The sequence below is a fragment of the Chelmon rostratus genome, chromosome 1, assembly GCF_017976325.1.
Source record: "Chelmon rostratus isolate fCheRos1 chromosome 1, fCheRos1.pri, whole genome shotgun sequence".
In the NCBI taxonomy this organism is placed as follows: domain Eukaryota; kingdom Metazoa; phylum Chordata; class Actinopteri; order Chaetodontiformes; family Chaetodontidae; genus Chelmon; species Chelmon rostratus.
In genome coordinates, this window is record NC_055658.1 from 13,667,797 (window position 1) to 13,688,215 (window position 20,419).

At 40.2% G+C, this 20,419-nt stretch overlaps 1 protein-coding gene across 2 annotated transcripts in view; it reads right to left on the reverse strand.

The window, feature by feature from the left end:
- The window catches only part of mybpc3 (myosin binding protein C3), a 37,817-nt gene extending 20,692 nt beyond the window's left edge, over nucleotides 1-17,125 (reverse strand). Inside the window, exons 1-15 of one of the 2 annotated variants that reach the window (XM_041941908.1) lie at nucleotides 17,101-17,125; nucleotides 12,788-13,057; nucleotides 10,151-10,273; nucleotides 9,485-9,562; nucleotides 8,917-9,065; nucleotides 8,348-8,465; nucleotides 8,201-8,249; nucleotides 7,025-7,063; nucleotides 4,469-4,528; nucleotides 2,937-2,963; nucleotides 1,613-1,776; nucleotides 1,383-1,515; nucleotides 1,217-1,219; nucleotides 982-1,106; nucleotides 781-886 (exon numbers count right to left, since the gene is read on the reverse strand). In XM_041941908.1, coding sequence (XP_041797842.1) covers nucleotides 781-886; nucleotides 982-1,106; nucleotides 1,217-1,219; nucleotides 1,383-1,515; nucleotides 1,613-1,776; nucleotides 2,937-2,963; nucleotides 4,469-4,528; nucleotides 7,025-7,063; nucleotides 8,201-8,249; nucleotides 8,348-8,465; nucleotides 8,917-9,065; nucleotides 9,485-9,562; nucleotides 10,151-10,273; nucleotides 12,788-13,057; nucleotides 17,101-17,125 — 1,469 coding nt within the window. The remainder of the gene's footprint in view (nucleotides 1-780; nucleotides 887-981; nucleotides 1,107-1,216; nucleotides 1,220-1,382; nucleotides 1,516-1,612; nucleotides 1,777-2,936; nucleotides 2,964-4,468; nucleotides 4,529-7,024; nucleotides 7,064-8,200; nucleotides 8,250-8,347; nucleotides 8,466-8,916; nucleotides 9,066-9,484; nucleotides 9,563-10,150; nucleotides 10,274-12,787; nucleotides 13,058-17,100) is intronic. The other variant, XM_041941992.1, reaches the window with a different exon arrangement.
- Nucleotides 17,126-20,419: the final 3,294 nt, after the last annotated feature.

Here is a 20,419-nt window from a genome sequence, read left to right on the forward strand (position 1 = left end):
TATTTTTGGAGCTTTCAGCAGCACATTGCTGTGATCTCCCACCCGTATAGTATATGGCTTGTTTGTTACAAGACAGAAAATCTGCATTTAGATCTTGCGATGACAGCTGAGCTAGCTACCCTTGTTGCGTGAAGATAGCGAGATTCGACCGAAAGCTCAGAAAACCAGCGAACGGACCGTAGAGCTTAACCTTTAACATAAACTGCAGGAAAATGTTAACAGCCATGCACAGACTAGAGAGATAATTTTAATACTCTGGAGAAGTGGTTTACTTGTTTAGAAAGGTTAGTACATTAGATTTAGCACTGATACTGTGCAGTGATTTTTGGCGACTTTAGAACATGACACTTCTAACCTTTTGTAATGTTAAATTGATCTCAGTCTCACCATCAATCATTTGACTTTTTACCCCACGTATTGATCTTTGGCTTCTGTTCCGAGAACATTATTTTGGACTAAATGAAAGCCCTTATGCATTCGCAGCAACTTCCTCCTCCACATAAAGGTCATATGGGACATACTACAGTGCTGATGTGACCTTTTCGCTGAGGTGATAATTTACGGCTTGCAGCGATACTTCAGTCTGTCACAGAGACAGTGCTCTGCCTGTGGACATGACAAACTCAAATGCCATCTGCTGGGTGTCTGAGCAATGAACGCTGCTGGAGAGAGACTGGAAATTTGCTTTGAACTACTTTTTTAGTGACTGCTAACCCGGAAACAACCCTTTCCCTCTCCTAACAGGCCGATGATCTGTGACTGCAAAGAAGAATATCTAACCATTTAACATTGGCTCCTTCCTCTGAGACTTCACACTCTAACTCCACCCGCTCGCCCTTCATCACCATCTGATCCTCCAGATTCTTCACGATCAGGACGGGAGGCTCTGCAAGAAAACGGATGAGCATGAGAGACGGAGCGCAACTCTTGGTCTCGTAAATGCATACTTTATGGATTTGTTTTGTCGTAAGCATTAAATACCTTTAACAAAGAGCTCAGTGGTGCATTTCTCCTCTCCCACCACACAGCAGTATGCTGCATCGTCTGCCAGGGAGCAGTGGTTGATGGTGAGGTAGCGCATGTTGCCAACACTCTCAAAGATGTACCTTCACAAAGGCCAGGAAGATTTCTTAGAGACAGAACTTTTATGAGCTCAAGCTGTTTTGTAAAATCCAGTTAACGTTAAGTTAAGTTTTATTTTCTCTTGGATGCTTACTTGCTGGTGACAAAGCAGAAGAAGAAGGTACCATCCATGCATCGATGAAGGCGGAGGAAAAAGAAGCACAGAGAAATGAAAAATGAGTGACTGCTCATGCTGTGCAATCACAGCAGGTTTTATAGAGCTGAAGTGAATAGTTTCCATCTCGTCTCTGAATCCTAACCTCCCAGTTGGATGGAGCTCTTGCCCGTTCTTCAGCCATTTCACCTCAACATCTGGATTGGCGACCTCAACGGCCAGTTTTATTTTGTGTCCCTTTGTCACTTGGTAGGCAGGGTCCAGCTTTCTGAGGAAAGCTGAGTTTCAGAGGAGCGAGACACAGAATATTCAGTTAAAGTTAGGTCTATACTTTACATCTTGTCTGAATCAGGCTTTTATAAACTCTGGACAGACCTTCACTTTTCTTCTCTTCTTTCTTCATCTTCTTCAGTCTCTTGAGCATGCCTCTCAGGTCGGTAATGCCATACTGAAAAGCGATCTTCTGATATTCTGAAGCGGGAGCGTGGTGGAGAATCTCCCACACGTCCACGTCAGGCTCCGAGCTTGTCTGCACGGCTCTAATACACACATAGAACCGGAGAAAGATGTTAAAACCGGTTGCTGAGCTCAGACTTTGCAGGGTTTTTGTTTTGTAATACCTCATTAATAGATCACTTATTTTATTCATTATTTTAATTTACTATTGACTAACAAACAACTGATGATTTGTCAACTTCATACATTGTTTACTAATTTACAGCATATAAAATGAGCATATAAAGCATATAAAATAGATAATATTCTGAAGGGCCGTCTTGTTAATACATTTAACTGGGTCATCTTAAAGAAGACACTGATTAGTCTCCTCCTCCTCCTCCTCCTCCTCCTCCTCCTCTCTCCCTCTATGTCTTTACCACACCTGTCCACTAGGTGCCCTCAGCAACTTTTCTACCTCAGCCAATCACCTGACAGCCTTTGAGGGCAGCCTTATGCCTGCAGCTTCCTGCCATCAGCTCAGCTTTACAGTGACTGCTGATGTTTTGCCTGCTGTCAATGGCTCAGAGACTTATTCATCAAGCAAGTAAAGTATTTTTCTGCATCACCTGCCATATTTGCAGTTTGAGTCCAAGATCTGGTCATCACTGCGTCAGTATTTTATCAGCAGTGGAAGGATTTATTGTAGGTAAGTAAAAGTAGCAATGCCTCAGTGAAAAAAAATAATATAAATATCTTAATTACGTAAAAGTACCGAAGCATTACATACTCATTATGCAAGAAATAGCCCAGGTGAGTTTATGAACTGGATAAAATTATCTAAAGCTGTCAAACAAATATAGCGGAGTAAAAAAATGCAACATTTGTCTCATGGACTTTAACTGAAGTGTGAAGTAAATGGAAATATTCAAATCAAGTACAAGTAACTGAATGTCTATTTTATTAACAGCAGTGTCTGTGCAACACAGTTTAACTATTGACTGATCTGTGTGCACATGTGATTACATTTCTACTGTACAATTTATGATATAGATTGGTACAATGTATTTCTTCTTATTATCATTTTATGGGTTAATTATTAAAAAACAATTGCTAAATCTTTAATAAGTATTATGAGATAATACAGTAAAATGTTAATGGTTTTCAGATACATGACTTTGAATGGCTGAATGCTGCCAGATGAAGATGCATGCACAGCAAAGTTTTCCTGGAATACGAGGACAGTATGCGGGCAGTTTCTTACCGATTGGAGGATTTTAAGAAACTGCTGCTCATTCAGAGGAAGAACCCAAGAGGCAAATATGGCAAAACAAACCAGACACGTTAAAACACAGCATTTCAAAGCAACACAAGCATACAGCATATTAGAAATATGCCTTTAAAACATATTAAATATAATACCCAGTGAGTAATTGTTAAGTTTTAATAGCAAGTATTCCAAGCTTGGTCTGGGGTTGTATTTTCAGCAACACAGATCCTACTGAATGATCACAGAAATACTAAAGGAATATTATAGGAACACTGCAGGCAGCAGTGTGTATGATCCCCTCACTCTTGCTGCTTGTCACTTTGATCATGAAAGTGACACTACTCTATGGAGTGTATAGACTTGAATATAGCACAGAAATGAGTGTTTATAGTATATAGTTTAACTGACAGAAAGGCAGGACTAAGAGAAAAAGGTAAAATTACAAATCCTACTTCAGCACCACAGACAGTGTCATAGATTTATCAATACAATCAATACACAGCAAAGTTAGGCTACTTATATTTCAGAGCCGTGGTGGGCGCCATAGATTCTAGCTTACACAAACCTCAGTCAGATAAAGGATCAATGAGTCAGGCAGACGAGACCAACATATTCAACTAAACAAACCCTCTGCTTTGGTCATTTTATTTGCATTAACAAGGGCAATTGTAATCCCTCCCATGCCCATTATACTAGTGGTTAATCAGTGCCTGCACAAATTAGCCTAAATTAGCCTAAATAACATCAGGTCAGTTAAAATAACATGTTAACGTACGTCTTTGTTTGGGGTTTAACATGGTGTCCAATTTCCTTGTGCATGGGGGACAATAAGTATGTGGTAATGGTGTGTGATACACAGAGGTGAATTTTTGATGTGTTGGGAAGGTGACTTGTGTTTCTGAGTAAGGAAAGAGAAAGAGGGCTGTCGGGGAAAAACATCAATAACATGGAAAGATTAGAAATAACTGCTGAAAGTCTATGTCTGATGGGTATTAAAGAATTGTTACTGTTGGAGTTATTCTAGTATGAGTGGGAAGGCCTTCAAGACAGAAAATACAACATGAGTGATAACAGAATTAGAATTTGACGAGTGTGATGATGAAAGTGAGATAAGATAGGGTGACTAGATTTTCAGGACCCCATATGGTGGGACAAATAACTTTAATGGCTGCATATTCATATACTTTTTTATAATATATTTTATATATTTATATATATTTTCAGTGGCAGAGAAATAAAATGATTTGAAGAAGCTTTTGCAAAAGGATACCAAGGATGAACACATAATGTCACCCTAACTTATTGTAATGCATTGTGAGTTAATGCTCAGGCTTGCAGTATCGGTGTGCTGGTAAGTTATGTGGTGTTGTTAGGGGATCATTCCAACTTTTATTTTATCAAATAGAGAAGTAGCTTACTCTCTGAAGACGCAGGACGATCCAGAAAGAATGACAGTGAGACAGAGTTAGATTGTAGAAAGTATCAACTGAAGTGTACAAATGACTGACTGTTTTGCAACTGCTTACCTCTTTTTCAATAAGGTACTGAAGTCCAGCTCTCCCGAGTCTTCTTTTCCATCTGTACTACTGCAGAAATATCAGCCACCAGCAGCAAAACATCAACATCAACAGCACACTTTTTAAAAAGCTAACACGCCACAGCCGTGGTTTGTTTTAAATAAAACAAATTCAGGTTTCTAGCCTTTGACACAATCCTGTTCATTCTTGCTCCAATATGCAAGTGCAGAAGGATATTGATTGATACTATACAAGACAAATATCCAAATATTAAGATTAGGCCAAGATTTAAAAGGACTGTGTTGGACAGTATCGATCTTTAAGACTGAAAGGAAATGAGGGTATTTAAAGGATCAGTGTGTCAGATTTAGTGTCATCTGAATACCCATTGACATGGAGCCCCTGCTCCCTCTGTGGATATAAAGGGCTCATTCTCAGGTATCAAAAACACAAAAATCACCTATTTTCAGGTGATTAAACACTAGTGAAAACATGCTTATGAGTAATATATTCCATTTATCTGCCAGTAGATCCCCTTAAACCTCACACACTGGTCCTTTAAAGAAGTGATAAAGAAGATAAAAGACGTGAATGTACAGGCAGATGTTTTGCTAGGGAGACAGGTGTTGCCATGTTTAAAAGAACAGTTTGACATTTTGGGAAATATGCTTCTTTATTTATACCACTGTGAGCTACCTGTGGAGCCCAAGGTGGGAGGCCATTAGCTTGGATTAGCATTGAGATTGGAAGCAGGGTGAAACAGCAAGCCTAACCCTCTCCAAAGTTAAAAGATCTGCCTACCAGCACCTCTAATTAACATATTAAATCACACTTGTTTCATCCAAACAACAACCAAAGTATATAAATGACAAGTTGTGGTTTTGCTGTAGCAACAGCTTAGCTAGCACAATGACTGAGAAGACGATGATGGGCTGATGTATGAACAAATAGTTAGACCATAGCTAACTTTCTTTAAATCTACAAATTGTCATTTCTAGATTTAAAGCTTCCATCATATCTTACAAATATGAACACGTCTTGTCCCGCTGCTAACTACACTTTGAGGCCTAGATCGCTATTAAGCATTAGCTGTTACGCTGCAGCACATTAAACAGCATTTAAACCTGCCTGCAAAGATCACTTCAGTCTTGGTGTGGTCCAACAGCTTGTAAGCTGGAATCCAGTTTTGTTTACTTTGTCTCTGGCTCCCCTGCCAGGGTTCAGCCGCCCGGCTGCTGTCAATCAAATGTAGACACCACGCAACTGCAGCCACTGAGAGGAAGACAACCATTTCTGTTCTATTTGTCCAAAGACCCTTTTTATTCTATTTAATCATCTAAAAAGATTTAATGTCGAATTAAAAAAATGGTTATTTTATTGCCATTAGTAAAGAGAGAGAGAAAGAAAGTCATGAAATGCACCAAAGGTCCCTCAAGAATCAGACCAAAGATGTTGCAGGTATGTAGTATGCACCTTAATCAATCGGCTTTTGGTGCACTCTGCTAGCTGTTTTCAGTACCATACGTAACACATTGGTTCCAATCTTTCATGTTAAGATTATTTTTGAGGGCTTTTTGCTTTTATTTTGATAGTACAGTCTCGGAGAGACAGGAAATTGGGAAGCGACAGAAAGGGGTTGACATGCAGCAAAGGGTTCGTGGCTGTAAGTGAACCCGGGCTGCTGCAGTAAGGTCTCAGCATGGTGAGCTACCAGGTGGGCTACCAGGGCAGCCCTGCTCCCCAGCTTCACAAGAAGAAAGCGAAAGCAAATAAGCCTGTTTCCCAAAATGTCAAACTATTCCTTTAACACCATGAGCAGCAGCAGTCGTCCAAGCAACAACAATACAAAACACTCAAGGTTAAAGAAAGCGACGGTCACTCGGGGGTCTGTTTGACTCTAATCAGCAGGATGAAAGATAAAGACAAGGGCGCAGACTCGACTGTGTGGTCGTCTCCTGCCTCTGATCCGACTGCAGGATTAGAAGCTGAGTCTCTGGTTTATGTGGTGAAGTTACAACACACCATAGCCGCGCTTCCTCTATGTAGCAACCCTGTAGAAGAGCTCGACAACTGAAAAGCCCGTGTGTCTTAGCACATCCTGAACTTTCAGCGCGATCAAACCACCGTCAAAGCTCACTCTGCCGGGTAGCTGTTTGTGCAGCTGGCTCTGCTGTTTTGATTGGGACCCAGGAGCAGATCAGAGAGAGCTGATGGCTGCAACAAGCGCATGTTATAATAGTTCAATAACCAGCGTATCAAGAGCTGTCTGAGTCAAAGGTTAACACAATGACAGCTACTATAGCTGGCGACTACGCTTTTGAATTTGAGTCCTCCTCTCAGCTCTTTCGTGGTCTTCGTTCTGAGGTCGACCTCTCAAAATTCAGCAGATTGGAGGCTGCGCCATCCACAGCACTGGTTCTGTTTGACTTGAAGGCAGAGAAAGAAACAGGCCACAGGAGAGAGAAGGGGCCCCTGATCCTGCTCCTCATTTCTCTGTCCTTAAGCAATCAGATTCCTCAGAGTTTGAATACGAGCCTCCATTGTTGCAACAAACCCCTTTACTACCTTGTTTGTGGTCCACTTCTCTTCTTACCGGCTTCACTCCTAATAGGTTAGCATGTCCACAGTTACTTGTTACACAAAACACTTTGATATTCCACTGAAGTTTGGTAACTGTGTCAAGTTTATTTTCTCTTTTTAATCTCTTAAATCCTGTTTAGCCAATAAATGTGTTAACCTGACAACAGATCAGTGGTTACAGGTTTGTTCCTAACTAACTTTGCTGCCAACCATATGTGCAAAGTTGTGCTTATGTCTATTTGGCACTTAAGTGGTTTCCAGTGAAGCTATGAACGTCCAAAAGGAGGCAGGTTTTCAATACTCTATCTCATTCATTCATTCATTCATTCATCAGATAGTAATGACTGCAAAACCTCCTCCACCCTTTAACCTGATCTTGGATTCTACTTTGTCTTCCTGTCAGTATGTTGTTCATACAGTATGCATCAGTATGCACGCACAGCAAAGAACAGTGGAAGTACATAAAATGTGACTATAATACATTATATACCCAATTCATTGAGTAAAGCAGTGAATAGTGCAATACAGATAATTTCTTATTTCTTAGATCTAATAAAATGGCTGAAAGAAACATTTTAAAGAAAAAATGGGGCAGATGATAGTAATCTTTTCATAGACGTTTCATGTAAATTCATAGGTCTAATCAATTATTAACATTAATTTTTGCATAATTCTGTCAATTTTTGATACATTTCAATAAGAATGGGTGATTTTAATGTCTGAGACTGTTACGGTAGTCAGAACAACATTGCACTCAGATCACACCCACAGATCACACCCACAGAGATTCCAAGCTGGAATTTTTCTTTGCAATAAAATGTGTAAATATCGACTATTTTTGTCTTTTAGAATAAATTTAAAGCAAAATAGCTGCTGGAACAATATCTAAAATGACTGCTATAGTATTGAACTGAATAATTAATTAAAAGTCAGTTTTGTTTGTAACTGATCAAGAATTTCCATATCAAACATATAAATGTTTGCTTAAGCCCTGTAAGGGAAAGAAAAACAGGTTGACTTTAATATCTTCAGACGCTATTAATGAAATGCTTCATGGGACCAGCAGTGAAAGCCTCGATGAAAAAACTAACAATCCAAAACTCCAAAACTAATCAATAATCAGCACATACAAAGTAACAAAGTCTTATAAAAAAAACTTACGTCCGCCTAAAAGCCGCTCTTATGTCAAACCCTTCCACAGCACAAGACTCTGAAATGTAGAACCAAGAGAATCATATAAATGACCGAGATCACGTGAGAAACACAACAAACGTCCTTGCGTGGTCTTCCAACAGTGGGCCCACTCACCATGTACGGTCAAGTCGAAATTACAGCTGTCAAACTTGTCCCTGGAGGAAACCTCACACCTGTAAGCGCCAGCAAAGTTAGGCTTGGCTGCGATGATGTGCATCTCAAACGTATGGACCTGCAAACACATGCACGAGCAGCAACGTGAGAAGAGGTACACAACACAGTGAGGTGAACATCTTTCATTCAAAACCGTGTTATAAACATGCTTTATGTACAAGACGTTATTATGCTAGCTTCAGATCTGGGATCTTTGTGGAGCGTGTGCAGCTGTTTTTCCCTGCTTTCTGTCCTTGTAAAGCTTTTTCTCACCAAGTTGTTCTGAAATCTGTATGGGCAACATGTCTTCCAGTCTCCCTGTAACATGACCTCTAAGGTAGCGTGCCTGTGGTTCATCACGTTATCAGGATGAGTGACTGAGGCAAGGGTTTGCAAAACTCAGGGTGAAGGGTAAGACTTGCAAAACACCTTTGTTGCCTCAAAGTAAAGTGTGACATATTGCAGTTTCTAACTAATTCTAATAAAAACACATGTGTGCTCCTGTTTTGGTGCCTGCAGCATTAGTCCACCTTGGTGTTGCGATCATACGATTCCTTCAGCTGCAGGTGTTTTCCAGACTTGCTGGCGAGGTCCATCCACTTCCCTTTGAACCATTTGATGGTGGGTTTCTTCAGCAATGATTCAGCGTTGACTTTAGCCACAAATGTGATATTTTCACCTACGCAAAAGAAGAGTGTGTCATGTGGTTTAGCACATTATTTTTAGTCCAGATTTTATACATTCAGTGTCATGTTATATATCTCTGCATAGCAACATCAGATCTAGGATGTACATATCTATCCAGCAAAGTTAAAAAAAACCCCAATATATCAACAATTTGTAAAAATAATAGTTTCAAAATTAAAAGTACTACATATAACAGCTTAATATTATTTCCACAAATTTCCATTGATTATTTCATTCATAATTCATTTATAAATCATACTTCCCAACACCTTGCCTATTGCTCTTGAACACTCAATTGCACAAAATGAGACATCCTTCACTAATCCTGCAACTCTCTCTGAGGGTCAATTGACACATATTTAAGATATTTTCCCATATATTTGTAGAATTGTTGTATTTGGAGCCACTCACCTACAGTGACCTCCCCACTCTGGGGCCTCTCGGTGAAGAGTCCAGTCAGGTCCTGTCTGGTGTCTGGAGGCTGTCCGTCTGAAAATCCAACAGGGTCAGAGAGCCACAACATGAAGGGGGATCACAATTCAAAAGCACATTAGAAATACAGGAAACAGTTTGCATTTGGTGGACTGGTGCTGAAACCAGCATAAGTTGATCTTGGAGCTATAGAGTATTCATCTGTATTCAGGCACATTTTCAGATATTTACCATGGGTGTTTTTATTTCATTCGAAACATTTTTGAACCCAAAAATTCTGACATCATTTTTAAATGGTATTATTTTCAGTTTCATTTCAAGGTAACAAATTGGGTGTATGACACCCAAATAAAAGTAGTCAGTGGTGGCACATTTAAATAATTTAATTCAAGCATCGGGTTTATGAGACACTCCTTATAAAAGGAAATCAGGCAAACATATGGTGCTGTATCCATATGTAAGTGTGTGAGTATGAGACATAAGCGTAACTAATCAAACACGCACGGTATGTTCTGTAATGTACATTTATGTGCCATTTTAAACAGACTGGGTTGTTTTTGACATGTTTGACAGGGAAAACTGAGCTCAGAGAATATGACAGAATGGACAGCATGATGTACGTTAATGACTGAATGAGTAACTCACCCTCGGCTGGAGGAGCATCTTGTGCTGGGGCAGCTGGCTGGTCCTCTGTGGGTGCTGCTGGGGACTTTTCTGGTTCCACAGTGGACTCCCCGGGTCCATCAGCAGGGGCCTCAGCTGGGGATTCTGTGTTACCACCACCACAGAGGGACAGTGAAAAACACTGGGTCCATACAGTTCACCCCTATGCAAAGGCAATACACTCCAGAAAGCAAGTAACCAATTTGGCAAACATAATTCATTTTTTTCTAGAAAATCTGTGTCTGTGCTTTTTTTTTAGAAAAAATCTTTTTCTTTCTCTTTGTTTTAAGTGAGACAGACTTAACAGGAATATTTTGTGTACCAGGACACATAACCAGTAAAATTCAGACATTTACAAAAAAAGAATTAAAAAAATCTATTTGCCACTGTTTTAAACACTGTCTTGATGGAGTGAAAAAATTCTCTGGTGAACATTTATCACCCAAATATTTTTTGTGTCTTATCATCTTCGAATGGCCGACTGATTTTCCATGTGTTATCAGCTGCCTCACATGACTATCCTGAGCGCCAGTCAAGTGGTGGTTACTCATGAGGAAATAATGTGCTGGCGTGAGGGTCAAGGTTGGCGTGCAGACGGCGTAAGGGTGGCTATGATACGAGCCACAGACAGTCTCTTGGAGCACACTGGGCCCATTAGTGTGCTGCCTTTGTTTGAGATTTGTTTCCGGCTTATCAAACTCAAACAAACGACCTCGGCGGGTCACACTGACAGACTAATGGCACAAATGTTGCTCCGTGACACACTTAGCACACAGTCATTCCAGCTTACAGTGCAGTGCTCTGGAGATTTGAGTGAGTGCTTGACACAACAATCGTGACTGAGCCAGTGATCTCAAAGATCCACAAAGTAATAGTTTGACATTTTAGAAAGCTGCTTTTTTCACTTTCTCACTAGTAGTTAGATGAGAAGCTTGACACCACACCATCATGTCTGTATATGAAAATATAAAAATTACAGCCAGGAGACAGTTAGCTTAGCTTAGCTTAGCATAAAGGCTGGCAGTGGAGGGAAACAGCTAGCCTGGCTCTGTCCAAGGGTAACAAAATCCACCAACCAGAGGCTGTAAGGTGCATTAATTAACATCTCTCATCTTGTTTGAGATGTAAAATGTCAGGTACTGGTTTTATGGACGATTATGTCATGAATGTATTATAAGAACTAGATACAGGACTTTAAGACAGCACATATTCCTTTGCATGGAAATTGCTCCGCAAAACAGCCATAAGCCAAAAAAGTTTTCACAACTTCAAGGATTGTTTCCATATCGCTGTTAAACCTGCTCTCCCAAGGCTCTGGGAACGTTTTACAAATATGAAACCTCTGTGGTTTAAACCTTCATGATACAAATAGAAGAAGTTGACTTAGTTTGTGGTTGGGGGGGCTATAGTTTTACATAATGGTTATGGTATGCGAACAGACGCCCTGGTTTGTCTGCTATAGATGCTTATCAGGTTCTGTCCCACTCATTATTACCTAACCAAATGTAAAAACCTAAATTATGCGCCACACGTCTGAATTCAACACTGACTTGTCTGTACGTGTATCCATCATTGTCTAATTGACAAGGCTGCTGCTCGCCCAATGAGTCATAGGCATGACGCCTGCCTACGAACGGAGGAAGGCAGGGGTGAGCCTCCTGGAGCTCGTTAGAAAAGACCAACGAGCTCCAGGAGGCTCGCTCCTTCCCTCCTTTTTGCTGCACCAGAGGCAATGAAAATGCTGCGTTAAATATGTCCATGGTGTTGAAAGGCTCTTAGTAAGTGTGCTAAGCACTAAAATGATTCGGTCCTCATGAAAATGCCCGTGGTGCATGCAGAAGCACATACATATGCAACACTACAAATGTAGTGTTATTCTCCCCTGTTATGATAATGATAGTGGTCGTAATGGTGGTTTCTGGGAAAAATGCTTTTTGGGTCGCAGAGGATTTATTTTGTTGCAGTTCCACGAGTGGCCTCTGGGGCGAGTTTCTGAGATGCTGGTTGGTGAATTTTGTTACCTTTGGACAAAAACAGGCTAACTGTCCTTTACCTTCAGTCTTTATGCTAACCTAAGCTAACTCTCTGCAACACTGATAGTAACATTCCCACAATGTCAAAATATTCTTTTAAAGGTGGAGTAAGTCATTCTTTACTATGTGAGTGTGATTCGTCTCCCCTTCCTCTTGTCCTGTCCTGTGCACCACCTTTTGCTGATTGGCTGGAATACTGTTGGGTTGTTTGTTTCAGAGCCAAGGTTGTGTACAAAACCTAGATTTCTTTTCTGGGCACACAAAGAACAGACAGCTAGCGGGCTAGGAGGAGATATTCACTGAATTTCAAATTCAGAATATCAAAATAAAAAAGATTTTTATCAGAGTGACTCAGCCCACCTTTAAGAGCAAACACTTCTTAGGGATAGACCTCACAAAGCTGTCTCGGACATTTGTTGTTGAGGAACTGTGCAGAAAGTGAGTTGAAACATCAAGTGCATGCAGTGCATCGAGTATTTACAGCCACAATGGTTTTCTGCACTGAGTGCTCCATTATGCTGCGTGTGGGCCGCAGGTGAGTGAGCAGAGACCTCAAACACACAGCTGCACCATCAAAGTCTCCCACCTGGCTTTGATGCGACCTTCAGCTCAAACTTGACCTTTGACCCCCCAGCGATCACTGCATAGACATTGGCATCTTCCTTGGCAATAGCGGTAATAGTGAGGGAGTGCTTGTTTCCATCAGCCGTGATCACGTATTTGTTGCCACTGGCAATGTCCTTTGAGTTACACTGCCATTTTACTTTAGCATCAGGCTTCTCTGTCTCTGCTTCAAAGACCACAGTGGACCCCTCTGCTGCCTCCTGAGTCTTTGGCTTCTTGGCAAATGCTGAAACTGAAGAGGGAGGATGTGTTCAAAATAAAACGTAAGCCTTATAAAGTGTCAGTTGAGAGGGTGTAAGGTGTAATGAAATCATCTTGAGAGGAAAACACTGGTGCTGTAATTGTCTTGATGAGTGAAGTTGATGAAAATTTTATTACATTGTGAGAAAAACAAACAATAGGTTACTGTGGGTTTAATCTTTGCACCTTAAGTGTTTCGTTGAATGAAATAACAGACCCAAAATTCTGTCTGGAGAGAGAGGTGGAGGGCACTGAAGGGTGATGATTAAAAAAAAGACAGAAAGAAAGAAAGAAAAGGCACGGTGTTGTACAGTCTGCCGCACACTGGGTGGGGCTAACTGAAAACCAGTAAATTTGCCTTTTCCCACTCCACGCAGAATGTGAAAGCACAAACATCTGGTTTCATTTTGTAGTGTTGGTTTTCTCTCATGTTGTTTTTGTACTAGCACTAGTAGTAGCAAGACTTGAGAGAGTAAATGTGAACAACACCTGAGTGAGGGAGCGTCACTCAAAAGAACAGAAGTTAAGAGGAGTGAAAACAGACAGTTATTCAACATAAAGGCCAGTTTACCAGAGTCATAACACATTTAAAGGTGTTTCTGAGAAAGCCAACTCAATGCTGGTTTTTACTAAAGTACAGAAGATTTATCAGTCAGATGCATTTTAAGTAAGCTGTCAAAAAAAGTAGTCAATTTACATGTTTTTCTGTTGCCTGAACATGTAAAAAGCATTTTAATACTGTAGCTCTGGTCAATGTGGAGCTAATTCATGTAGTACATGGTAGTTTAATCTACAGCAATGCAACATGTATGTAAAATATTAACCTTCAAAGTAACAGTGAAGTAAACAAGTATATTTTCTTCTACATTGTACATTGTTGAGTAAAAGCACAAAGTAGCATAACATCAAGTACATCAGAATTGTATGCAAGTACAGTACTTGGGTAAATGTACTTAGTTACATTCCATCAGTGCCTGAAAAGATGTGGGTCATCACATAATGAACAAAATCTGTGGCACAGACATGATGTCATCCATCCTTCCATTCACTCCATTAATTAGCATTCAATCAAAACATTGGCTCGCTTTTTGATTGTGGCGTCGAGCGGAACTAAACTTTACAAAAGTCAGATGAAAATAAAACCCAACAGATAATCAGAGACACATCTGGAACGTTATAGCAAACTGAGCATCAGCACACAATCACAAATCTATTGAAACATATCAATAACAGGCATAAAAAAAAACCAGTCAATACATGGTGTTTGCAGTCTGAAAAACCGATCATAGTAAGTTTTACACTGCTTGTGTAAAACACCAGCTGCTGCCTGTCCTGCTTTTTCTCCCTTTGAAACATTATAAAGTGCACAGCAATGTCATTCCGAACACTTGTCATCTTTAAAAAAAGGACCTAAAAATAGTGATTGTAACTGACAGGCCTGAGAGCAGACATGTGTTTCACAGGAACACCAGGTGTTTGGAATCATGACATGTATGTACACATAATTCAGATGCTTATTGTTTGCAGGTTTAAGTCTCGAACGGTTCAGCATGGCATTACAAAACCACGCAGAACAAAAAAAAAACAAAAAAACAAAAACACGTGTCGCTAGATGGTTTAAATATAGGATGCATATGCACTGGCCTAATAAATGAGGCTGGCAGGCTTCAGCTGCGACAGGGGCGCAGGTATCATAGCTGAGGGATTATCTCGACTCTATTTTCGTGACTCTGGACGCAGAGAAAGAACGACGTGCCCTCAGTCTGTCTGCAGCGCTCACTGTAACAACATCTCAGGTCCTGTCAGTCATTCATGCTGCCTTAACTTTCACATCTGTACCACGTTTAAAGTAAAACGACTCTTTTAATCTCAAAAGTTAATTTAAGGACATAAAATAGCTTTGTTTTGGTTTGTTTTGTCAAAGTTTATTGTAGCCAAACTAAAGAGAGTGGAGAGCCGCCAGACAGCAACCAAATTCTACATGAATTTATATTAAAAACGGACTTTTTTAAAACACTGATATAATGAATTCAGTGATGATGTCAGGGGTTGTTTGGTGCTGTAGACTTTTCTGACCTTTTCAAACTCAATTATCAAAGGTAAAAAGTAAACCAAGGTCTAAACTTTCCAGGATTCACTGTAGTTTTTAAACTATCTTACATGATTTTTTTAATCACTATTTAATTCTATTATTCATGCATGCTAGATGCTTGCTTTAAAGGCACCTCGTGGAGCTTTTTTAGCTTTGCCATGGGTCTTCATGAGTGCATCCCCATTTTTTTGTATCATGTACCTTTAATCCGCATTTCTCTTAAACCCAATAACTGTTTTTTTGGCCACCTGTGGCCAATAACAACTTGTGAACACAACATTGTCATATCATCACCTTCTGAGCTGATATGGCGAACTTGTCAGCAAACACATTTAAACATAAGGCGGCCTCTGAGCAACATTATCATTCACCTGGAGTCGTGTTTCTGGCTGCCTGCTAAATTCCAACATTTACTCTATTTCAGCTCTGTTTTGGTCTCTTGAGTAAAATATGTGGCTAAATGTTCCCCTGTGGTCACCAACTAGCCGCTAACCGTGCTGATGTTGCAGTTGGACGCCAAGCAATGAGCTAAAACTCGCTATAAAGCTCTGTAAAGCTGAGAAAAGCTGCAGATTCAGGTGATAATTCTCTGTGGGTTCATCATTACAAGCGACCTCTTTCACACTGTCACGTTTTCACTTCATTAATATGCACAGTTTTTGTTTCAGAGTGGACAATGAAATCCATGTTTTAATTGCAATACAAACCATCCTGGTGATTGCAGGCTGTTGAGATTAAATCACAGTAATGCTACAGACTCATAACTGTGATTATCCTGAACAAGTGACACTAAAAGTCTTGGCTCACACAAGCCAGCCATTTGTGTTGCGCCGAGTCATCTGATATATGACACGTTGGGCTTCTCGCTCCACAAACAACAATCCATTCCTACCGACGAGAGGAGGAAAAAAACTGTGGACAGTCATTTGTCCAGTTGGAATCCTGCGCAGCGTTTTTGGATCAGTGGTGCATTTTGTGAATGCAGTGATGCTGGAAATGTGACAGTGTCGATTTCACATCAGACGATGTTTCCACCTGGACCGTGTGACGTCTAACTGACTTCCTGACGAGGCCAAAGGGGATTATAGTACTATCACACCACTGGAAAACACTTAAGACTACAGATGGATAATTACACGTAGTATGTTTGAGTGTTGGGACATCACATCAACAAGCAACTTGTGCCACTGTGTCCCCTTTACCTGATCTACTGCGTTGTTATAACTTATTTTAAGATGCATTAACTACCATCTGCAGACATGAGACATTTTAAATTTCTATAAATTTCTATTTTATTTTTCCTCCTGTTCACGCCTCATTTGTATGTCGTATTTTTCATGATTATTATAGCAAGTTTTTTTTAAATTACTTATTTTTTAATTGTATTTTGTTACAGAAATAATTAAAAAATATAAAATTCTATATTGTTACTGCCTGGAAGTCATTAACCTGTAAATTTAAGTGTAATACCAGCTTTATGCTGTTGTAGCATAAATCTTACAGGTAATGGTGAATGGCAAAATGACACAAAATGTGACTTAAAGAACACTGTAGTGACGTCATTAAACCAAAAAAAAACCTGATACAAACTTCTATTTTTCAACGTCAAATGTCAAATGACATTATCTCGCCAACAGTCAAGACAGTATATCATTGTTCGTCATGAAAACAGTGTGCAGCTCTCTCTCTTCTTGTGGTTTATAGTTGCTTAAAAGGGGTGTGGCCCAACACAGTAGAATATTTTCTCACATATATCATAATATCGCAGCTTCTGTTTAAGGAGAAGATTGGGCAAAGGAAGTAAGACATACCATCAGATATGGCAGCAGGCTTTTTTCACAGACGTGTGGTCTGACAGCAGGATGACCTTAATATCACAAAGTTATGTTTTTGCGCTGTGCTGTAATGATTAAGTGCAAAAGCAGCTTAATGAGCACACTTACCTGCTTTTTTGACTGGTTCTGGCATCCTGAATGATCTCCTCTCCTCCACAACGTGAGTCACCCTTCCTGAACAGTCTGCTGTCTATCTCAGCCCCCATGCCTTTAATAGTGGTGCCCCCCACCTCCACCCCCACCCTCTCTCATGAACCATCCCACCTCTCCTGCCATTTTTTTTTTCCAGGCTCGACATAATGTCCAAAAAAAAAAACACCCACCCCCTCTTACTCCTCCTCAAAGCACATCCCATCCCAGCAGCAACCTGCCCCCCCCACTCGGTCTCGTCTGTCCTCGGGGCCATATTTCAACCATCCTTTCCTCCAACACCTCGGCTGACTGACAGGCTTTGAGAGGGAGGGTAAAGGATGAAGGGTTAAATTTAGAACTTTGAATCCAAAAAAAAGTCTGTTTGTTCTGCCCACATCTGTGCTGCACCCTGTCACCCTGTCAGCCTCAGAATGAAGACAGGAGGATGGTCGAGAGTAAGACATCCGCAGCTCTGTTTGACCTGCTTGTCAGGGGTGATGAATCCTACCACAGCTGCAGACTCTGTGGAGTCCAGCTTCATTCTGGGGAATTTTTCTGCTTTTCTCTTTGTTTTGGTTTTATAGGATCTCTTTTTCCTTCTTTTCTCTTCAGGCAATATTCCTTACATAGTTTACTGTACTCTACTATACTGTACTATATTTTGTTTTACCCTACTGTACTATATTTTAATGTACAACACAAAATTGTGCTACATTTAGTGATACTGTTCTATACTTTATTTTACTGTGCTATTCTACAGCGCTAAAGTACTTGAGTATTTGCTGTCTGTGTTGTCTGATTGAATGTATGTACTGTATGTGCTTGATACCCCGTGACCCATGTCTGGATTGGTATGCATGGTAACTGTTTAAAGGTCTTAGTTGCATTACAAAATACCGCACTACTCTATACTATGTGTTACTGTACTATATTATAGTATAGGGGGCAGCAGTAGCTCAGTCCACAAGGACTTGGCTCAGGGTCCGGAGGGTGGCTGGATTGAGTTCAGTGTGGACTGGTCAGTATGACGGTGGGCCGGTAGCTGGAGAGGTGCCAGCTCACCTCAGTGGGACTGCTGAGGTGCCCTTGAGCAAGACACTTTGCCCTAAAAGCTCAGGGCACTCTTCCTCTTCTATATTTTTCTGTACTACACTACTCTATATTATAATATACCATGCTCACTATATTATACTATACTGTACTGTTTTACTGCTCTATATTATACTATACAGTACAATACTATGTTTTGCTGCCCTAATCTATACCATACTATATTAAACTATACTATACTATGTTGTTTTATGCTTGTCATAATCCGTGTTTGTCACGCCTGTTTTATGTTGAAGATTCTTCCTTTGTGTTATCATAGTCTGTTTTTGTCATGTCCTGTTTTATTTTGAAGGTTTATATTATATTTCTTTGTTTGCTTTACTTCCTGTGTCTTCCCGCCCTTGTGATTGTCTGATCGTTTTCACCTGTGAGTCATTAGTGGTCCTTCCTTATGTATTTAAGTCCGTGTCTTCCCCCCAGTCTTCGTCAGGTCATTGTCAACTTTACCAGCCATTGACTGAAAGACCCTTGTCTTTGCAATATGCCCGATAGTAAGTGTATTCCTTTGTGTTGTCTTTGTTCATGTCCAGGCCATGTTTCATGTAAGTGTTTGTCCAGTGTCATTTAGTGTTGTCTGCATTACCCTTGCTGTTTGAGAATCCATGCCATAGCCCTATAGTGAGTGTTTTTTCGTTGTGTTATCTTTATTCATGTCTGTGCTTACATTTGTGTCTCTTGATATTGTTCACCTGGAGTAATCGTTTGTCTCCTCTCTTTTTTTGTTTCAGTGCCTCCCATGCCCACACAGCCCAGCACTCTCTGGAACTCTCTGAGTTTATGTTTTTTGGATCTCACGCTGCCAGTGACGACTTGTGTTTTTCGTGTTGTAAATAAACCTTTGTTAACCCTCTCCGTTTCCGCTCCTGGGTCTCTCTCAGCACTAACCGTCACACTTTTTTCTTTTAAGATCCTAATCTAGACAGCGTACACTTTGTACCTGTTGACCTTGCAGTTATCAGCTCGACCCGTCAGCAGATTGCGAGAAGAAGTTTTAGTCGACCACAACGATGACCTGTGCTGTTTTCAGAATTTGAACCTAGAGCCAAATTTGCTGCTTTTAAAACCTCCTGAAGCTTGTGTATAAAGATCGTGATATAGTTGTGATATATTTACTGACCCTTACCCATGAAAATGTACAATTATGACACAGCCGTTTTCTAAAACAATCCATCTGTGTTCTGCAGATGAATAACAGCAAAATTACAACAATCTGATGACCAAGTGTGCTCGTACCCTCCATGTGCTGCTTTGATGTACACGCTGTGATATTATTGTGACCAGTGTGAGACCTGTTGTCTGGCTCTGGTTAAGTCTACTGTATTGTATTGCATTTATTTGTACTGTTATAGATTCTATTCTGCTCTATTCAAGGCCATTTCCTTGTACATTGTCACCTGTTATGAGTATCAATTACAGCTTGACCATTGAGGGGAGCTGTTGGCTCTTGGGACACCAGGTGCTGTAGTATTTTTATATTTACACACTGCACATTGCAATTTAGCAGGTTATTATTTATATTATTTCTCTGTATTACACTGTTTTTGTACTCTATCATTATTTTATTTAATTTGATGTTTCTAGTGTTTTTCATTTAACTGAACTCCATCTGTGAAGGTGGTTTTGAAATGTCGTAATCTAAATAAATATAGCAGAGTCACTTACTTCCTATTTTTCTGTTAAAAAAAGAAGTGTTATGGTGGTGAAGTTGATAAGCATTTCATATGCATCTCTGTGTGTGTCTGAAAATTCAGTTTGCTATAAAGCTGCGTTGTTGTGGAAGAATGATGAATGAAATATTTCATAACCAATAGGAAACAGACTATGATCACTGCACTAATATACCACAATGTTCAATGCAGAAAAACAACTGGATACGTTAGTCTACTGCAAATTCCAGATGTGTCATCCTGGCCCATGCTTACACCCTCTATAAGTCGAGAGCTGGCGCCTGCAGTGTGTCAGCATCCAGCGCAGATATACGTAAGAAGTGGGCGACAGGCCACTTCACCCCTCCGGCCTGTTTTTGCCTCATAGTTCCTCGTAGAACCAGTTATCTTTATAGCTGTAATAAAAGGTGAGAGACCTCGTCAAAAAGCTAAAAAACTGTCCAACTTTATACAGTGTTGCCTCCTTTTAACTTCTTTTTCTTCTTTGTGTTTTACGTCTGATGTGAGATTTCATCACA